Source organism: Scophthalmus maximus, chromosome 3 (genome assembly GCF_022379125.1).
Source record: "Scophthalmus maximus strain ysfricsl-2021 chromosome 3, ASM2237912v1, whole genome shotgun sequence".
In the NCBI taxonomy this organism is placed as follows: domain Eukaryota; kingdom Metazoa; phylum Chordata; class Actinopteri; order Pleuronectiformes; family Scophthalmidae; genus Scophthalmus; species Scophthalmus maximus.
Window position 1 is genome coordinate 27,157,176 of NC_061517.1, and position 22,167 is coordinate 27,179,342.

A 22,167-nucleotide genomic window follows, 5' to 3' on the forward strand; every position below is an offset into this window, starting at 1 on the left:
CAGGCGTCGCTGACGTGTCGCTCCTCTTTACTCTGAAGCTTAGCAGCTGAAAAGCTCTTTATTCTGACTCGAGCAGCTGAACTGCCCCTCAACTCACACATGAGAGAACTGTCACCCAGCCTTAAGTCCACCCAGAGCCAGCATGCAGGAGATTATCAAACATGAATTCAGGGGACCCACAGTATAATCTATATCTCGTTTATGTGACAGTATACATTAAACGAACCTCTTTACTGTAGTTCTGCAGAAATTTACAAACTGCATGTATGAAGAGATGCGTGCAACATTGAATACTGTGGTGTGGATAGATTAGATGTTCCACACATTTACTTTGAATGAAGTCCAATTTTTCGATACATATCTATGAATCTTTAAGGCAAATTCATTTATTCTTTTTCTGTTGGAATCATAATGTTACATGTCCTGTTCCAGACGTGAGGACGTGGGGCTCTTGTCTGTGTTAAACCAGAGGAAACTTTGTTTGGACACAAGTCATCAAACAATGGTTTTCCAAAAAATATGTGGACCTTTTTCAATTTACATTGATCAAGACAATATTCTACAAATGAATCAATAAGGGAGATAATCATTGGCTGTCTATGTAATAATAATAATACTATTTAAACCGTGATGGAACTGTGTTAATAATAAGGCGTTGAGGTCACCCTGCGTCCGCTGAGAGACACAGAGGATATCCCTCTCTTCGGTCAGAGTCCACTTCACCTCAGCTGGGTCGAATTACTCAGCCGGTCCTGGACGGGCTCACCAGGTCCTGGGAGGCTCACCGGGTCCTGGCAGGCTCACCGGGTCCTGGGACGGGCTGACCGGGTCCTGGGAGGCTCACCGGGTCCTGGCAGGCTCACCGGGTCCTGGGACGGGCTGACCGGGTCCTGGGAGGCTCACCGGGTCCTGGGAGGTTCACCGGGTCCGGGGACGGGCTAACCGGGTCCTGGGACGGGCTCACCGGGTCCCGGGATGGGCTCACCGGGTCCTAGGAGGCTCACCGGTTCCTGGGACGGCCTCAACGGGTCCCGGGAAGCTCACCGGGTCCTGGGAGGCTCACCCGGTCCTGGGACGGGCTCACCGGGTCCCGGGAGACTCACCGGGACCTGATACTCACCGGATCCTGGGACGGGCTCACCGGGTCCAGGGAGACTCACCAGGTCCCGGGAAGCTCACCAGGTCCCGGGACGGGCTCACCGGGTCCTGGGAGACTCACCAGGTCCCGGGAGACTCACCAGGTCCCGGGACGGGCTCACCGGGTCCTGGGAAGCTCACCGAGTCCTGGGACGGGCTCACCGGGTCCCTGGAGACTCACCGGGTCCCGGGAGGCTCACCGGGTCCTGGGACGGGCTCACCGTGGGAGGCCCGTTGGTTCTGTACAGTGTGTTTGCCCCTGACTTCTGCATACAGCAAACTTAAACCTCACAGCATCATTCAAATGGTAATCTCTCTCTCTGGGCTTTAGAAGTCCTCTACTCACCATTCATTATCTGGGAGAGGCTTTATGCTGTGCACCCCCCCCCCCCCCCCTTCTAATTACCTTAGTGCATGAACCCTGCAGCCTGCCATGGAAACCCCCTCTCTGGGAGGGGGCTTAGCTCGCAGCTCAGTCACATGCCTCTGATGAGCTGCCGCTTAAATTATTAAATTATATATACAGTGTAATATACATGTATAGACACACACACACACACACACACACACACACACACACACACACAGGCTCTCTCTGACAGGAGAACATTTATTTATCAGATCATTTATCAAAGAAAAATGTCTGATCTGTTTTCCAGGTCTACTTGGACTATTTGCAGTTGTGAGGTTTTTTGTCGATTAAATGTTTAATTGAACCAATTTGTTCCATAGAGATGAGGTTCTGACTCCCTATAATACTGCCTATAATGTATAGAAATAACTCTATGATATGATGATTATTAATAACTATTTGGGGCAGAAACTGTATGAATCCACAAAGTAGGATTGTTTTCTTTACGTGTGGGACCAGGCTCCCTGTGAACCTCCCTGCTCCACACTCCTGCTTGTCTGGCTCTATTATTGGCTTTGAACCTGTGAATCCCATAGGAGGCTAAAGGTCCATGCAACAAACAAACAGTTTGTTGCATGGCATGGATAATAATAATAATCATATATTTCATTAATATTGCAATTTGAACACTGCTTTGAGGCACGATACACAGAGGAAATAAAAAAGTCTTGTGTTCTATACTTGTACCTCAGAGAGAGTAGAAGAATTTTTGAGGTACTTTACTTGAGTATTTTCACGTCATGCTGCTTTACATATACATGTATCTGAGAGCTACAGTCACTAATCACCTTTAAGACGAGTCTTTCAAACAGAGGATTGTAGAAAAAGCTTTAAAAAAACCCTCATATTGTTGAAGATGGAACCAGCAGTTTTCAATGTCTAACAAATACCAGTGTGTTGCCATGGTTACGTTCCAGAGTTCTTACCGGCTCCACCAAACGGTGATTGTCCAAAAATATGAAAGATTACAAACAAACTCCCCAAAAAAATAAGATTAGTGGATCAGAACATTTCTTTATAGCACAGAGTAATGGATTGAGGTAGAAGTCCAACCTCGATCAGGACCTCCTGATATGTGCCATGTTCCATCCCAGTCGAACCTCCACAGATCAGCAGCAGCGAGGCTGCTCTCTGTGTGTGTGTGTACAGCAGTGTGTGTGTGTGTGTGTGTGTGTGTGTGTGTGTGTGTGTGTGTGTGTGTGTGTGTGTGTGTGTGTGTGTGTGTGTGTGTGTGTGTGTGTGTGTGTGTGTGTGTTGAGCAGTGTGTGTGTGGCTGTGTGTTGAGCAGTGTGTGTGTGGCTGTGTGTTGAACAGTGTGTGTGCGTGTGTGTGTGTGTGTGTGTGTGTGTTGAGCAGTGTGTGTGTGGCTGTGTGTTGAGCAGTGTGTGTGTGGCGAGCAGTGTGTGTGTGGCTGTGTGTTGAGCAGTGTGTGTGTGTGTGTGTGTGTGTGTGTGTGTGTGTGTGTGTGTGTGTGTGTGTGTGTGTGTAGAGCAGTGTGTGTGTGGCTGTGTGTTGAGCAGTGTGTGTGTGTGTGTGTGTGTGTGTGTGTGTGTGTGTGTGTGTGTGTGTGTGTGTGTGTGTGTGTGTGTGTGTGTGTGTGTGTGTGTGTGTGTGTGTCTGTATGTTGAGCAGTGTGTGTGTGTATGTGTGTGGCTGTGTGTTGAGCAGTGTGTGTGTGTGTGTGTGTGTGTGTGTGTGTGTGTGTGTGGCTGTCTGTTGAGCAGTGTGTGTGTGTGGCTGTGTGTTGAACAGTGTGTGTGTGTGGCTGTGTGTTGAGCAGTGTGTGTGTGTTGCTGTGTGTTGAGCAGTGTGTGTATGTGTGTGTGTGTGTGTGTTGAGCAGTGTGTTTGTGGCTGTGTGTTGAGCAGTGTGTGTGTGTGGCTGTGTGTTGAACAGTGTGTGTGTGTGTGTGTGTGGCTGTGTGTTGAGCAGTGTGTGTGTGTGTGTGTGTGTGTGTGTGTGTGTTGAGCAGTGTGTGTGTGGCTGTGTGTTGAACAGTGTGTGTGTGTGTGTGTTGAGCAGTGTGTGTGTGGCTGTGTGTTGAGCAGTGTGTGTGTGTGTGTGTGTGTGTGTGTGTGTGTGTGTTGAGCAGTGTGTGTGTGGCTGTGTGTTGAACAGTGTGTGTGTGTGTGTGTGGCTGTGTGTTGAACAGTGTGTGTGTGTGTGTTGAGCAGTGTGTGTGTGTGGCTGTGTGTTGAGCAGTGTGTGTGTGTGTGTGTGTGTGGCTGTGTGTTGAGCAGTGTGTGTGTGTGTGTGTGTGGCTGTGTGTAGAGCATGTGCCTGGAGGTATATTCGGGATTAGCATAAGATTTTATACAGATTCCGTCTTTACGGTTTGAAAACACCTTCACACTTCAGGAGCTTCAGGAGGAAGATCCTGAGTAGGATCCATCTGTCTCTGATCCTCCCACAAGTCTGTCACATCTGTGTGTTCTATACATCCAAACAACGTCTTGAATCAGAGTTTGATCAATGTCTCGCTCTGCCACGTTCCGCCAGCTGCCCACGAGCCTTTCTACTACTATTCTTAATGAGCTTTGTACAGGACGTCTTGTTCCACACCTCTACTGTGCTGCGAGCCCCCTCCTCCTATCCTGAGCACCCAAATACCCCCTCACATGTGTTCCAGATCACCGCCCTCACTTACTCCTGCCCTAATAAGTTTTCACAGTTTGGAGTGATCAGCAAAGTGTCTGCTGTTTTAGGGGAAGACGGGAGTTACTGAGACATCGCTGCTATGGCCTGACTGCTGGTCCATTTCAAAAACACTTGATCGGAACATTCGCCAAGTTACAAGATACTGTTGGTGTTGGATGGATAGAGCAGTACAATGTGTGTGTGTGTGTGTGTGTGAGTGTGTGTGTGTGTGTGTGTGAGTGTGTGTGTGAGTGTGTGTGTGTGACGGTAGAGGCCGTCCTCAGAGAGAAAGGTCTCTACATCTGATCTCACTGTTGTTAGGAGAAGAGAAAGGAGAGATTGTAAACAAATCAGTCTTGTCATATTATCTTTCTGCCTCCTCTGAATAAAACATAGGCTCAACATGACTTCTCACTCTCCATCCTGTTACACCTCACTCTCCATCCTGTTACATCTCACTCTCCATCCTGTTACACCTCACTCTCCATCTTGTTACACCTCACTCTCTATCCTGTTACACCTCACTCTCCATCCTGTTACACCTCACTCTCCATCCTGTTACATCTCACTCTCCATCCTGTTACACCTCACTCTCCATCCTGCTGCATCTCACTCTCCATCCTGTTACATCTCACTCTCCATCCTGTTACACCTCACTCTCCATCCTGTTACACCTCACTCTCCATCCTGTTACACCTCACTCTCCATCCTGTTACACCTCACTCTCCATCCTGTTACACCTCACTCTCCATCCTGTTACATCTCACTCTCCATCCTGTTACACCTCACTCTCCATCCTGCTGCATCTCACTCTCCATCCTGTTACATCTCACTGTCCATCCTGTTACACCTCACTCTCCATCCTGTTACATCTCACTCTCCATCCTGTTGCATCTCACTGTCCATCCTGTTACATCTCACTGTCCTTCCTGTTAAACCTCACTCTCCATCCTGTTACACCTCACTCTCCATCCTGTTGCATCTCACTGTCCATCCTGTTACATCTCACTCTCCATCCTGTTACACCTCACTCTCCATCCTGTTACACCTCACTCTCCATCCTGTTACATCTCACTCTCCATCCTGTTACACCTCACTCTCCATCCTGTTACACCTCACTCTCCATCCTGTTACACCTCACTCTCCATCCTGTTACATCTCACTCTCCATCCTGTTACACCTCACTCTCCTTCCTGTTACACCTCTCTCTCCATCCTGTTACACCTCACTCTCCATCCTGTTACATCTCACTCTCCATCCTGTTACACCTCACTCTCCATCCTGTTACATCTCACTCTCTATCCTGTTACACCTCACTCTCCATCCTGTTACATCTCACTGTCCATCCTGTTACATCTCACTCTCCATCCTGTTACACCTCACTCTCCATCCTGTTGCATCTCACTGTCCATCCTGTTACATCTCACTCTCCATCCTGTTACACCTCACTCTCCATCCTGTTACACCTCACTCTCCATCCTGTTACATCTCACTCTCCATCCTGTTACACCTCACTCTCCATCCTGTTACACCTCTCTCTCCATCCTGTTACACCTCACTCTCCATCCTGTTACATCTCACTCTCCATCCTGTTACACCTCACTCTCCATCTTGTTACACCTCACTCTCTATCCTGTTACACCTCACTCTCCATCCTGTTACACCTCACTCTCCATCCTGTTACATCTCACTCTCCATCCTGTTACACCTCACTCTCCATCTTGTTACACCTCACTCTCTATCCTGTTACACCTCACTCTCCATCCTGTTACACCTCACTCTCCATCCTGTTACATCTCACTCTCCATCCTGTTACACCTCACTCTCCATCCTGCTGCATCTCACTCTCCATCCTGTTACATCTCACTCTCCATCCTGTTACACCTCACTCTCCATCCTGTTACACCTCACTCTCCATCCTGTTACACCTCACTCTCCATCCTGTTACACCTCACTCTCCATCCTGCTGCACCTCACTCTCCATCCTGTTACACCTCACTCTCCATCCTGTTACACCTCACTCTCCATCCTGTTACATCTCACTCTCCATCCTGTTGCATCTCACTGTCCATCCTGTTACACCTCACTCTCCATCCTGTTACATCTCACTCTCCATCCTGTTGCATCTCACTGTCCATCCTGTTACATCTCACTGTCCTTCCTGTTAAACCTCACTCTCCATCCTGTTGCATCTCACTGTCCATCCTGTTACATCTCACTCTCCATCCTGTTACACCTCACTCTCCATCCTGTTACACCTCACTCTCCATCCTGTTACATCTCACTCTCCATCCTGTTACACCTCACTCTCCATCCTGTTACATCTCTCTCTCCATCCTGTTACACCTCACTCTCCATCTTGTTACACCTCACTCGCCATCCTGTTACACCTCACTCGCCATCCTGTTACACCTCACTCGCCATCCTGTTACATCTCACTCTCCATCCTGTTACATCTCACTGTCCATCCTGTTACACCTCACTCTCCATCCTGTTACATCTCACTCTCCATCCTGTTACACCTCACTCTCCATCCTGTTACACCTCACTCTCCATCCTGTTGCACCTCACTCTCCATCCTGTTACACCTCAATCTCCATCCTGTTACATCTCACTCTCCATCCCATTGCACCTCACTCTCCATCCCGTTGCACCTCACTCTCCATCCCGTTACACCTCACTGTCCATCCTGTTACACCTCACTCTCCATCCCGTTGCACCTCACTCTCCATCCCGTTACACCTCACTGTCCATCCTGTTACACCTCACTCTCCATCCCGTTACACCTCACTCTCCATCCTGTTACACCTCACTCTCCATCCTGTTACATCTCACTCCCCATCCTGTTACATCTCACTCTCCTTCCTGTTAAACCTCACTGTCCTTCCTGTTAAACCTCACTCTCCATCCTGTTACATCTCACTGTCCTTCCTGTTAAACCTCACTCTCCATCCTGTTACACCTCACTCTCCATCCTTTTTACATCTCACTCTCCATCCTGTTACACCTCACTCTCCATCCTGTTACACCTCACTCTCCATCCTGTTACACCTCACTCTCCATCCTGCTGGCTGTTACACCTCCACTGTCACAATTAGAGTCAGAGTTTAAGCATCCTTTGGATGAGCCAGTGTCTGACTCACATTTACCGCCCCCATGATCTCAATTCAAAACTTGTGCCTCCAGCAAGGCTTTTGCATCCAGTGTAGATTTCTAAATCTTTCCCTTTTCTGTCCACCCCCTGCAGATGATCCAGCTGACCAGCGTACTTGTCTTATCTGCGGAGATCGCGCCACAGGCCTGCACTATGGCATCATATCTTGTGAAGGCTGCAAGGGCTTCTTCAAGCGCAGCATCTGCAACAAGCGCGTGTACCGCTGCAGCCGCGACAAGAACTGTGAGATGTCGCGCAAGCAGCGCAACCGCTGCCAGTACTGCCGCCTGCTCAAGTGTCTGCAAATGGGGATGAATCGCAAAGGTAATGTGTGGACACATGCAGGAACGTGTCTCTTTCATCAGAATCCGTCAGGGGTCCCACTCAGTGATAATAAGTTATGGTAAAAGCACATTTCAACAGTGTACATCCAGTTTTCGCCTTGTGAAAAGTGAAATGAGACTATTGTAAATGAAAAATTTTATTCTATGGTTAGTCTTCATTATTAATTTATCTAAAAATCATATTGAAATGTGTCATTTGTAATTTCTTAGATGATGTATTAATATATAATAATATTACTATTACATCATCACATGGATAAGACTGTTTGTGTGATCATGACAAGCAGCAGCTCATCCTCACAATTTAGAAGCTAAATCTTTTTTTGCTGAAAGGTTGATGACCAGTTGTAAAAATATTGAAACTGTTAATTCTCTCAATTATTCAATTGGCTAATAATTTTAGCTGTAATCTGATCAGACTTGTTCCAAACTGTTATTGGGTCTCATTAAGGCTTTGTTGAATATTAATATGCCCTTAAAAATTCATGCTTATACATTAACTTAAACAAAGAGACAATGAAATGACATTATTCTTTATATAATACAGACAACTGGTTAAAACCAGAAGACTTTTAGTCTTTGACAATATCCAATTTTTGATATTGACATCTACTACACGGTGTTACCTTTTTATTCATGTACATCAATCAGCCATGAAATAAATGTTCCTACAGTTCTTCACTTGCAGCCGTTGTCACTAGTGAGAGTTGGGTTCTTTGTGTCTTAGGCATATGCTGCCCCCTAGTGGATGAACATCACAGTGACTTCCTCAGTCGTCTACCTGAGGGCCTTGTTTGTATCACGTATTCTCCCGTTGTTTAGATTCAGGAGCTCATCTTGACACATGAAAGAGGTGAACTTAACTCCCGGTGTCTAACAAACGAGTCCAAGCGAACAGAAAAGAACGTTTGTCTGCCAACAGACAGTTAGAGAACCCATCACGTGTGTGCTTTGTTTCAGCCACTAGGTCGAGCTGTGACACTTGTCATGTTTTAGTGTGTAGACCAAATGCAGATGATGATTTCTTACTGTTTGTCCTGTAGCGATCAGGGAGGATGGGATGCCAGGAGGGAGGAACAAGAGCATCGGGCCTGTTCAGGTAAATCACTGCATGTTCAACAATCATGTTCGCTGACCCGCTCCCTGCCTCCAGTCACTCATACACATTATGATCCTGCTCAGTCCCACAGTTAGCTCGCTTACCATGTAGTGCCCAAACCATTCACATCAATAACACTGAGTTGGAGTGCTGTAATGCTAATAATGTGTGATTACCCGTAGAGTATGTAGTCCGCGTGAGCGCTGACCTTGTTATAGCACCAGAATTATCATGTAGCACTGATTATTCCCTATTCAAAGTGACTTCATGTGAGGGAACAAATGGTCAGGAACATAGGTGACACGAGGCTAAGTGCCACTGAGCCGCGCTCAATTCATCCCAGATCAATTCAGCAGAAACCCCGCTTCTAATAAAATACAGCTTTATTTCTAAACCCTAATGAAAGGAGGAGCTCTCTGTCATTAGTATGGAATGAATTGCTGTTTCAATATGTACGGAATTGATAGAAAATAAAATGAATTGACCCCAGATACAGATACAAGACACTCCATTCCGTGATGTCAATGCCTTTTAAAACAGCTTTCGTCTGTGCTCTCTCCCTGCATGGACCTGTGAGGATTCTATTGTTTTAGGTGTGTGTGTGTGTGTCTGTGTGTGTGTGTGTGTGTGTGTGTGTGTGCCTGTTTGCCTCCTTTCTTTCTTTCTCTACCTCCCTGTTTTCATTGTGTGACCGTGTCCTTGCTCCTCAGCTCGTCAGTGAGAAGCAGCACAAAGCTCGTCAATGCTTTTCAGTTGAACTGAAACCCAAGGTGCTTTTGGTCACTGCAGGATGCGCTGTAAGCTCCACACTAAATACATAAATGAACGTCTTTTAGATCACAGAGGAGGAGATAGAGCGCATCATGTCTGGCCAGGAGTTTAAGGAGGATGCCCCCGAGCACACCTGGGGCAACAACGGCGACAGCGACCACAGCTCTCCCAGCAACGGAGCCTCGGAGGGCAACCAGCCGTCACCCGCCTCCACCCTGTCATCCAAGTGAGTCGCTCATCTCAGCCACTCCGTGCCGCACGAGGCCCGTCATTGAGATAATGAGCCGAGCCTGACAGTCTAACACCTCATTCTCGTCTCACCCAGACTTCAGTTGAGGCCTTCATCAGCCTAAGAATGCCGCTCCTCCGGCTCGGTGATGATAGAAAAACACAAAGAACTTGCAGCACTATCTTCTTGCTATGGAGACGAGCACATTGTCCATTTGCACTCACCAAGGACAAATATTGTCTCGGTATTCGCAGGACGGTATTTGTTTTAGTCTCAATTTGTAAAAAACAGAGGGTTTATCTGGGCAGCCACACGGCCTGGGAGCTATTCTGAGGAATACCTGTTTTATCAACTTAAATCTGAGCAGAAATGAACAACAACAGAATGTCTGAGCAGCGGAGGCTTTGCTATGCAGGAACAAAACCAACTGCAAAGTTTTGTCTACAAGTTTCTACAAGAAATTTGCAAAAAAGTTGAATGGAAAGGAGAACGGAGCTGCACCACACTATCAGAGAGCAGATTAAAGGTTATGAAGTGTAAAGGAACAGTCCCTGTCCAGAACAGAGACCTAATAGGTCTGGGTGTGTTTAGCTTAGCATAGCACAAACACTGGAAGCAGATGGAAACTACTAGCACTGCTCTGCATTGGACACAGACATGAAACGTATCCATAGTCTTGTCTGACTATGGGTAAGATGGGTAAAAGTGTGTGTAACCTTTGACCTCTGTGTATGTGCAGTCGCTCTGTGGAAATGAATGGCTACACGGCGGCTCTGCGGGACCAGTACATCAACACCTCCATGTCCACACACTACCAGCTCCTGCCTCACCTGTTCAGCTATGCGGCCCAGTCGGGCCTGCTGGCCCCCCAGCCCCGCAGCCTCTACCCACAGTCCCACCCCCTGGTGCTGCAGCTGGTGGCTGCTGAGGACCTGGCCCCCCTGGCCACGCCCATGCTCATAGAAGACGGGTGAGAGTATATTACATATTCACATTCAGATCTTTCTTTTAAATCTCATCCTGTTAACTACAAACTGTCTTGAAACAAAGTCAAATTAATGACAAGTCATTGTTTAGCTGTCCAAGAGTTTATTTCATTCCAAACATGCAGTTTTATATTCCTTTATTTCTCAGCTAAATATTTTTAATAACTCATGGCCAAAGGACCTTTTAATTCAGCCTGTCTCCTGATTGGTTGTCCCCGTCTGTGACTCCATGTAGAATTTAGAACAAACTGTTGGAGGTGAAGCTGACTGCACACTGGGTTCCATGTCAAACTTAATAATGTGTGCAAAAATGATTTCTGTGTATATAATATGGAGCCAGTTAATCTGTGACTGTTCACACAGGACACATGAGCCATCTAGTGGTTGAATAAATCACTACAGACTGGTGGATTCACTGAACTCACCACCTCACTGTCACTGTCCCATACGTGGGCAGATCCTCATGATATTCTATAGATTTCAGGATAAAAGTTTTTCCCTTAACTTGTTACATTACAGACAAAATAGCAAATAGACGAGCGGCTCTTAAGAGCCACTATGAGTCAGATGAGTCGCTGCCCCCTCGTCCACGAATTCAGTAATAAAAAATACACAGTACACGAGGAGACGTGTTGCTTGTGTCCACAGTAACTAACTCACTGACGATCCCGTTGATCATTTTAGGATTGACAGGTGTCTGTGTCCCATTCTAATGCTGTTCTGCGCATCCCAGGTACAAAGTGACCCAGGTGGAGCTGTTCGCCCTGCTGTGTCGTCTGGCAGACGAGCTGCTCTTCCGCCAGATCTCCTGGATCAAGAAGCTGCCGTTCTTCTGCGAGCTCTCCATAGAGGACTACACCTGCCTGCTCAGCTCCACCTGGCAGGAGCTGATCCTGCTCTCCTGTCTGACCATCTACAGCGCCCAGATCTTTGGAGACCTGGCCGACATCACCGCCAAGTACACGCCGTCTGACGATGAACTGCAGGGGTGAGCAGAACGTCTGGTTTGGGCTGGTCCTCAACTGTTTTATTACCCAAGTACATTGCAACTCGGGTCATATTTCTTAAATTTGTGAATAAGATATCTCAGTCATTTTAGTTTTAGAAAACGGTGTAGCAACGTTAACTCTAACTCCTGTATCCCAAAACCAAACCCTCCAGGTGTAGTTTTGAACCATCAAAGATCATCTACTACAGGTACATCAGAGACATGAAGCTGTACAGGTGTAAGGTGACAGCAGTTCCCCTCGGCTCCACTGGGCTTTTTAAAATCTCTAACTTAGATGCTTTGATTTTATGAAACGCGACTGAACAGTTTCAGTCCAGTAGCTTCCATCAACCTACTCTCCCTGCAGCCCTGGAGCCAGCCAGCCGGTCAGAGACGTGGTCAGAGACGTGGTCAGAGACGTGGTCAGAGACGAGGTCAGAGACGTGGTCAGAGACGAGGTCAGAGACGAGGTCAGAGACGAGGTCAGAGACGAGCTGGAGCTTCAGCAGCTGAGAGGTGTTTCCCTCAGGGGAGTGAGACAGAAACGTTGCTCTGCTCATGTTCATATAATGGACTGTATGTAAAGATGGACAACATCACCTTTGTTGCCCCCTGGTGGCTGACCATGGTACAGGTCAGAAACCCCACCTCCAAGTAACCATGGGACATGGCCCAAACTAAAGAGTCAAGTACACGTCAAATAGATTTTCTCAAAGATGGTTTTAGGTGGATGTTCAAGTTTTCACTCTTTTGGGGGGAATTTGGTTTTAATTAGTTCTTTGATGCTATAAAAAGGGGGTGAAGTGTCACGATTGACAGCGGGACCTGCGAACCGTGACCACTACTGCTCTCTGACTCTGGACGCGTCGTCATCTATATATACAGATTATTATTATTATGCCAGTATGCTGTGAACCAGATGTTTGATAGTTGCTAGTATCATCTACCAGACACGACTGCACAACAATGAGCCCCCCCCATAGTTAATCTGTATTTACATCAAAGAATGACTGAAGAAATGACTCTTTCGTGTGTTGGTAATATCACACGTATGGTGCTTCTTACTGCCTCTTTCATGGAGTCATTAACAAGATATTAAGTGTTTGATAACCTGCGGGAGCCTGGTCAACTCAATATTTCACTAAAAAAGGTGGATATCAGTGATTAAATGTTCGAGGCGGTGCTCTGTGAGCGATCTTTCCCCCGGACACAACAGGGAATGTGTTGATGTTGGAGGAGGGCCAGTGAAGTGGTCCGTGAACGGGAGGACTCCTCCGGACAGAGCTGTGGCTAGCACCGTCTGGCATGTGAGACACATGCTTGTCCCAGTCTGGGTCGTGGGGGTTTGGTTCTGTGTAAATCAGGCCAGAGCTATCTGACCTCAGGACACACATGAGCCTAATATACGGGGCTGTTGTGATGCTTCTGGCAATTTGCCTGATTTACAGTGGCAGCAATAACGTTTGTGAATGAGATTAGAGCAATGAGGAAATAGGGGGTTTAGGTTTGAAGAGTGGAATTAAACTGTGTGGGTTGTGTGTTTTTCTAACTCTTTCAAAAAGCTGTGGGATCCACCAGCACTTCCCGTACATGTGACACATTCCCTCCCTCATTTCTGTCTTGTTCGTTGAAGCATAGACGATAATAGTGCTGCGGGGATTTTACTTTTTGTGAGGAGCTGCTCCACCTCATCACAGCAAAGACCAAACTCTGTTTATCCTCTGCTTTGTTTAGATTATATGCAGGATCTTTAAAATGACCATCAAGTGACAGCTACTGTATTTCAATGACATTGGCGTTTGTCCATCTGAACTGACGAGTCTGTCTCGTTCCTCAGCTTCAGCGAGGATGGGATGGAAGTCATGGAGAGGTTGATTTATCTGTTTCGCAAGTTCCACCAACTGAAGATCAGTAATGAGGAGTATGCCTGTATGAAAGCCATCAACTTCCTCAACCAAGGTAGCGACACAAGCTCCATTATGACTTCTCTTGACCCTTGGTGTATTCCCCACATGACTCCTCCTGTCATTCACATGCCTGCAGATATCAGAGGACTGTCCAACACCTCCCAGCTGGAGCAGCTGAACAAGCGCTACTGGTATGTGTGTCAAGACTACGCCGAGTACAAGTACCCGCACCAGCCCAAACGCTTCCCCGAGATCATGATGTGTCTGCCAGAGATCCGCTGCATCGCAGGTAAAAGCGCTGAGCTTCATTTCATACCTTCATCAACGTTCGCCTCGGTGATCCAGTCACATGTGGACAGCTCCAAGTGCGTGGGTTCACAGCCGCGACTCAGACCACCTCCGAATGTGGCCGGAGTCAGTGTCTTATTGGGTTCTCATCTGTGTAGAGCTGTCGACTTGTGATTGATCACTTGAGACAGATGTTACAGATGTTGGTACTAGACCTGTGAAGGTGTGTTCTGTGCTGTGAACATGCTGCCTTGCCTCTGATGCTGTCATTTCAGGAGTACATGTTGGTTTCACTACTAGTACCTACCTCCTCTGCTCTCACTTGAATCGCTTCCCGTCTATTCTAACTTGGACCGTGACTGTGAGCTAAAGAGTCATTTTTGTCAACAGGGAAGCTGGTGAACGTCCCTCTGGAGCAGCTCCCCCTCTTGTTCAAAGCAGTCTTGCACTCCTGCAAATCCAGCCTGACCAGCTACAGGACCGGCCCGCTGCCCTGCATCACCACCTCTGCCGGAAACTAGAGCCCCGACCCCCCGAGTCGAGGGATTGGTCTCCCCTCTTGTGAATGTGACAAGCAGCTAGTTTGTTTTTTTGTAACTTTTTTCTTTATATATTTATTACATGACAGAGCTGAATGTATGCTGATTTACACTGTGCACATGCTTCTGTACAAAACAAATGCTCGTAGATGCATTGGTCTTTGGAGTTTACAAGTGTGTATCCAGTTTGCTCAATGTGTCAGTGTTGCCATTATTAGAGCTAGACTTTAAAAGAGTTTATTTTATTCAGACGGGGGCGGACAGACACGTGACGAGTGTTGTGAGACTACCTCAGGAAGATGTGATGATGTTATGTATTTTCAGGTACCTTTTTTGCCGCAAAGTGAAGCGTGGCCCGGTCTAAAACCGAGTCCCTGTGGATGCTGAGGCGCCTCAATCAGAGACTGAATGTTCAAAGGAGCTGCATGAATCATAGATTGATGAACAGTGTCGCGTTACACTGAAAATGCAAAATTAGTAGCAAAACTGAGCTTTTTCTATCTGCATGGACGCTCAGACATCCTGCTAATGGGATGATCTTGTCAATTTAACATTCCATGAGTTAAGGCGACAGCTGTTGGATCTGCGGGATCTTTATTGAAAAAGGAGCATACGGGTATTTCTTACAATCATAGACTGGGGATGAAAGGCTTTATCGCAGGGGAAGACGAGGATATCTAGGTTTGCTGTTTGAGTTTTATTGTTTTCCGTCTTGACCAAAGTGTTATGCAATGCTTTTTTCAAACCCATTGATGGGTAGGGAGCTGATAGCTTCACAAAGAAAAAGGTTTCTTATCAATGAAGGACAAAGATAAGAAATGAATCAATCTGTGTCAGAGGGGAGAACCCTCTGCTGGACAGATGAGTATGCTGCCGGATATCATCCTAAATGCTACTATAAGCGCACATTCTGACACACACATACTATATAAAACAGTCCATTTACTATATTCATAGAGCAGACGCGGCCCCCGGTCCCTCTGCTTCCCGTCAGATGGCCTTCAGTGCCGTGTGCATTGCAGCCTGTTCTTGGAAACACATCTGAGCTCTAGTTGTTTTTCATGGGTCAATGAACTGTTGACCTAGTAGAACCGCACCAGAACCAACAACAACCTGAACCCAAGTTCATAAAAAGGGGTTCGACGTATGCGCTCATCGCCTGCTAGCTGCTGTTAGCGTATCCATCTTCAAACCATTTGGGAAAACCCCAAATTAAAAACCATCTGGTCCATTCAATAGTTCTGTTGTTCTGTCAGGAACTTAGACTGTTTTCAGGTCTCGCCAGGTCCAATCAAAATTTTGCACAGACCCAAGACCAGTAGTAGTTTAAGTCAGACCTGACTACACTAACACGCGTGGAGCTCAGACCGCGTCCAGGCCCAAACGTAGATTCCCAGCTCAAAGTGTGATTGTTATGGATCCATGTCTGAATAAATGCGTGCTAGGTTTAGAGAATTGAGAGGGCGTCCGTCTGGCGTGCATACCCTCTGTGACAGATATGCACATTGTTAAAAAAAAGCCATAGAAAATGGTCTTTATTTTTGAAGTATGAGATGATCACTTCAAACCGCTCGAAGTGTCGTCTGGGTTTCTTCAAGCTTTTAGCCGTTTCATGATTGAACAATTTTGAAATGCAGTTCTTGCAACGACTCTCTTTTTGCACACGACGGTGAGGTTCAGAGACCTTGACCCTTGACCTCGGCCACTGCCCACCCAGTGTGTTCCTCTCTCTCAGGTCCCTGCCGACCTGGATCTAAACAGGGTAAAGTGAGTGTTATGTATTGCATTCAGGAGTTCCTCAGCGACCATGCTGATGTACTTGTAGTATTAGTGTACGTAGGTTTCAGGACATTGTAGGTCCTCTGTAGAAAAGTGTTTTTCTTTTCCTTTTGATTTCCCCCCAAGGTCCCCACTCCCCTTCATTCAGTGGGCGTGGACATAGTTTGAGGTGAGCCGTGCAGTGTGGATTCTTGTCTTGGTGGTGGATGGAGCGAGCGGCGGTGGCCAGTCTCCATCCCCCCTCTGTGCAGCCACCGGTCCAATTCAAATGTGTCACTTTGCCTCTTTTCAACTTTTGATTTTTATACATTTTCATGTACCTTTGTAGTTATTATGAATGTTTGGGGTTTTTGTTGTTTCTTACTTGTTTTTCGGAGTGAAGACAGACCTGTCATTTTCTAAATTTTCGTTGAATTCTTGACTTTTTTTTTGGACATGATTATTAATATTTCTTCCCCTTGTCCACAGTGGTTTACGCATACATAAAAGTATTACTCAGGTAACGTCAGCCGCATCTTTTGACAGCTTTGACATTTTGGAGTCTGTTTTGCATTATTTGATTCATTTACAATGTGATGGACTTCCACTCATTTTCTACCTCCAGTGTTTCTGAGTGTGTGGAGAAAACTGTCTGTCTCCACACAGTCGAACATCTACATCACCCATCACACAGACCTCTCAGGTTAAAGGGTCGTGTTCACAAAATTACAACAAACATACAAGAACATTTTCACATGCATCTTGGGATATGTTGCCATGGAGGTAGTTTTGATTTCATCTGTTGAAGTTTTGATATTTCTCTCTTCTCGGCTGGATGGAGTTTAGATGTGGTGCTCACATTATTAGAAAATGACATTTAAAAACCTCAACATCTACATGTCTTTACAGAAAAAAATGACTTGCTGGTTGCTATAGTTGATCAGTGGTTGTGTTTTCCCTGGATCTACTGTCATCAGTGACGATCTACTGTCATCAGTGACGATCTACTGTCATCAGTGACGATCTACTGTCAGTGTGACGATCTACTGTCATCAGTGACGATCTACTGTCATCAGTGACGATCTACTGTCAGTGTGACGATCTACTGTCATCAGTGACGATCTACTGTCATCAGTGACGATCTACTGTCAGTGTGACGATCTACTGTCAGTGTGACGATCTACTGTCATCAGTGACGATCTACTGTCAGTGTGACGATCTACTGTCAGTGTGACGATCTACTGTCATCAGTGACGATCTACTGTCAGTGTGACGATCTACTGTCAGTGTGACGATCTACTGTCAGTGTGACGATCTACTGTCAGTGTGACGATCTACTGTCATCAGTGACGATCTACTGTCATCAGTGACGATCTACTGTCAGTGTGACGATCTACTGTCAGTGTGACGATCTACTGTCATCAGTGACGATCTACTGTCATCAGTGACGATCTACTGTCATCAGTGACGATCTACTGTCAGTGTGACGATCTACTGTCATCAGTGACGATCTACTGTCATCAGTGACGATCTACTGTCAGTGTGACGATCTACTGTCATCAGTGACGATCTACTGTCATCAGTGACGATCTACTGTCATCAGTGACGATCTACTGTCAGTGTGACGATCTACTGTCAGTGTGACGATCTACTGTCAGTGTGACGATCTACTGTCAGTGTGACGATCTACTGTCAGTGTGACGATCTACTGTCATCAGTGACGATCTACTGTCATCAGTGACGATCTACTGTCAGTGTGACGATCTACTGTCATCAGTGTCTTCTATGAATAACAAGCAGGCGTTTTCATGAAGGTGTTGAATATTTCAAATGCACGTCTTCACTTCAGTCAGCACCACACAGATATTTTAAAACATGGGCAAATGGAACCAGAACTACCTGCTGGGCCGGATGGCAAGTGAGATAATGTGTTTTTGTGAATTTGGCGGTCTGACCCTTTAATCCTCATGTTCTCAGGGATAGACGTTTTCAAGTAAGAGCAATCTGAGTGATGTGCTGTTTCATGTTAAAGGAACAATCCCCTCAAAATGCTTTGCAACCTCCAGGAAATCCAGTGTAGAAACTCCCAAAGTATCAAATAACAACCGAGTGAAGAGAGAGGGCTTGTTCCTGGAGCTGCCGTGTCGGCTCTGATATGTACAGAACCAGTCGGGGGAGATGTAGGAGCCTGCTAACTGTGGTAAACCTACCCCAGAAAGTTCAGGGTGGCCAACAACAAGGTCCCTTCATGTCAGATAACTCCAGGAATGTAGTGAACATCACAGACGGCTGAGATCTGACGGTGGAAGAGGATCTGAAGTGGGATTTTTCCTTTAATGCTAATCAACGCTAAAGAAAACCACAGCTACCTTACTGCCACTGCTGCGACTTCCTGAGTGGCATATTTTGATACACGTATGCTGATCAAACCTTTTATTTTCTGTATTTGTATATTTTTGGCAGACAAGGGATGTAATTTGCAATTTCTGTACTGAAACTACCTCTTTATTTGTCATCATGTTACTTTCAAATAGGTGATTTTTTTGTCTTATTTATTGGTTTCATTGCACCAATGTTCTGTTATTTTGTGTCTGTTAATTCACCCGTGACCTCTCAGTGATAGAACAAGTGCTGATACCGGTGTTCTTCCTCTCTTCTCTAATCCGTAACTCGTTGCCTCGCGCGCCTCGAACTGCGACTCGTCTGATGTCATGACGCGTGTCACTCACCAAACACTCTTAGTCTCTGTCGGGATCCTCTTCCTCCTTTTTGTTTGGTTCATGTTGAATTAGCGTCATCTTTAATTTCACGTCTGCCCTGTTATCCATACCAAAGATGAAAGAATGTCAATGACAGTGTCAGTGTACTGATAAGAATTCACGTGATGCGTTCTCACTGCAGTTAACCAGTGCTTTATTTCCCTGTGCTGACCTTTGTGGAGTGTGTCTAGTTATCTGGTCAATGGTTGTTTAATGTGTACACTATATTCACCACATCGTGTGTGTGTGTGTGTGTGTGTGTGTGTGTGTGTGTGTGTGTGTGTGTGTGTGTGTGTGTGTGTGTGTGTGTGTGTGTGTGTGTGTTCCTGTTGTCCTCCTGTTGTTGTTCATTGGAAAGGCCTTTCAAGGTGACATGGAGTGATAACAATGGGATCATATCATATCATATGTGACGCTGTCAATGCTGCTTGTGATCGATTATCAATCGGAGAATGTATTTGTGGTCAAACTGACATCTCCTCCTGTTTACATGCTCTCGCTCACTCGTGTGACCCTGATGTCGTGGCACGCGACCGTAGACAGACTGGTGCAGTGTCATCACTGGGCTGGGACTTCCTGATGTGAACGTCATGGTCCACCTACAATATGGGACAACAGATACTTACTGGGTAGTTGTATTTGTTTTGGGTTTGGTGATTTTTTTATATCATTCCCATAACTTATGACCCGTTATACTCAGTCTGACTTCAGAGATCTGGGGAAACATATCCACAGTTTAAGGAACATATTGAAAGTGAAAACCAGAACAAACATTAGTTATCTTTTTAAATGTTCACTCTATACATGCATTCAAAAACAGTTTCCCATTGACCAATTACACAGTGGATGGTCACGACCAACTCTCCTGACAGTTGTCTCAAGGAGCCACCATTTTTATCCCAGATCTCAGTCGTGAAAATTGATAGTTGGTGTCATTATAACCAGTAGGAATAACCTTTAAACAGAATGTGCAGTGTTTTTACAGCCGTGGTCACAGTGTTACAGTTACAGTAACAGTGTTACAGTTACAGTCACAGTGTTACAGTTACAGTGGCACTGTTGAACCTGTTGTACAGGAGACGAGGTGAGCAGAGGGCGGTGACAAATCTCCACATATCTCAGGGAAGAAATAGATTTAAACACTGTCCTCACCTGTGACCAGACAAGTGATTCGCCTTTATGTTTTTTTTCTCCAGAAATCTCTTGTCTGCTCTTGTTACTTTAACTACCTGTGAAGAATGTGATCCATTACGTGTTAAGAGCATGTTTAGAATGTGTTAGGACTTGAAACCAAATAAATGTGAACGTTATGCAAGTGAAAGATTGTCCTCAATTTCTTCTGTCCATCTTTGACTTTTACCAGTAACAAGAACATGTGTGAACTCTTTGGAATGAGTTAATGGTTCATGTGATGTGATCCCATCTTCATCTAAGATTAGATTATTATAGATTTTTTACCTTAACCCTATTTAGAGGATCCTTTTGTTTAAACCTACTGTATCCAAAGACGAACCCTCATTTCACCACACACCCACCCACCCACCCACCCACCCACACACACACACACACACACACACACACACACACACACACACACACACACACACACACACACACACACACACACACAGTGAAGTAAATCCTCCATCTATAGAATCAATCTGAGCTCAGAGAGATGACTTTGTAAAACCTTTCCAGCTTCATACAAATGATCTGTTGTAATTATTATTTTTTTTTCTGAAGCATGGTTCAGATCGGCAGATACGTTTTGTGAATAACTAAATGTTCCTCTGAATATTTCAATGCTTATTTTTTCATAAGTCTAATTAGCTCCGCAACCTGCTGACTCCAATTAGCTTGTGTTGATGTCATTATCTAAAGGTTCACGTGCTCCTTGTCAACCTCACTGTGAACGTTGAATGTTGCATTGAGATCGGACGAGAACAATACAATGATTTGTGTGGTTTTAGTTTAAATTCATTGTTCATATTTGGAACTGAATTTCAGATCTGGACATGTTTTAAAACAACTTCATACATAAGTGCGGGTCCTTTCACACGGGTCAAAGAAGCAGTGGTATGGTGATCTGTTCTATTCACTGAGTGATACTTAGCTCATCCAGGGAAAACAAGGCAGAGGGTGTCGAGCTGAAAGCCGTGTGGAATGGAGGTTGGATGTACTTGTCCATGACCTGCCGCTCAGCGCGCACCAATGTGTCTTTCACAGGGAGAAACTCTCATTAAAATACACACACAGTGGGTTCAGCCTGTTTTAAGTCCGTCATGGCAACAAAAGATGTTTTCATCTTATTGGTCCTTGCTCAGAAACTGTGCCAATACCAAACCGTGTGTAAACTTTGGCTGCTGTTGTTTCATTAAATCTACACCATATACAAAAAGTTAGGCATATTTTATGCATTATGAGCATATAATAATTTAAACAACATTCTATATTCCTTAATGTCAACTTACGCTACAGTTATTGTAGTGTGACTGGATGCACTGCGCCAACTTTTAACACTGCACATGAGTAGAAATCTCATCTTACATGAAGCATATTAACGGTTCGATATCACGCCAATATCAGCTAAAACACGCACACACACGCACACGCACACGCACACACACACACACACACCCACACACACACAGATTGTCCAGTCAGTGAGTGATGGTTGTCAGAGGCTGCTGATTGTATCATCAGTGCGGACCAGGCCGGAGATCCAGGAGGCATCAATTTATCTCCTCAAGGTTGACTGAGTGGCTTTTGACAGGCCGTCCCATCCCCGCCCCCCGCCCTCTTCTCCCACCCTTAAAAAAAAGGCTCTAATCATATCCGAACCAGTCAAGGCTGCGGATCCCCCAGAGCACAATAACACAGCTGACGGGCTGGGGGGTGAGGGGCTCCGAGGATGGATTCCGAACAGGACCTGAGCCTCACTATCTCCTGGGAGATAGCCATCTCATGTCATGAGTGAGCACCGTGTTTATTTGCCTGATGTTGGTGTTTGTGGTCTCACCTTGGCACACAGCATCGGATACTGCCCTTCACAACTGCTGACCAGTGCGATTGTGTTATCTGCACTAAAAGTGCATCATCTTCTTTCCCTTTGATAAAACACGTCGATGTTTCATACAACTGAGCAGACCACACACCCTC

At 45.8% G+C, this 22,167-nt stretch overlaps 1 protein-coding gene across 2 annotated transcripts in view; it reads left to right on the forward strand.

Moving 5' to 3' along the window:
• The window catches only part of LOC118314481 (nuclear receptor subfamily 6 group A member 1-A), a 73,448-nt gene extending 53,119 nt beyond the window's left edge, over nucleotides 1–20,329 (forward strand). For both annotated transcript variants that reach the window (XM_035640966.2, XM_035640968.2), the window contains 8 exons: nucleotides 7,434–7,664; nucleotides 8,728–8,783; nucleotides 9,620–9,780; nucleotides 10,523–10,753; nucleotides 11,503–11,757; nucleotides 13,595–13,716; nucleotides 13,801–13,953; nucleotides 14,343–20,329. In XM_035640966.2, the coding sequence (XP_035496859.1) occupies nucleotides 7,434–7,664; nucleotides 8,728–8,783; nucleotides 9,620–9,780; nucleotides 10,523–10,753; nucleotides 11,503–11,757; nucleotides 13,595–13,716; nucleotides 13,801–13,953; nucleotides 14,343–14,473 (1,340 nt within the window). In that variant the 3' untranslated portion in view covers nucleotides 14,474–20,329. The remainder of the gene's footprint in view (nucleotides 1–7,433; nucleotides 7,665–8,727; nucleotides 8,784–9,619; nucleotides 9,781–10,522; nucleotides 10,754–11,502; nucleotides 11,758–13,594; nucleotides 13,717–13,800; nucleotides 13,954–14,342) is intronic.
• Nucleotides 20,330–22,167: the final 1,838 nt, after the last annotated feature.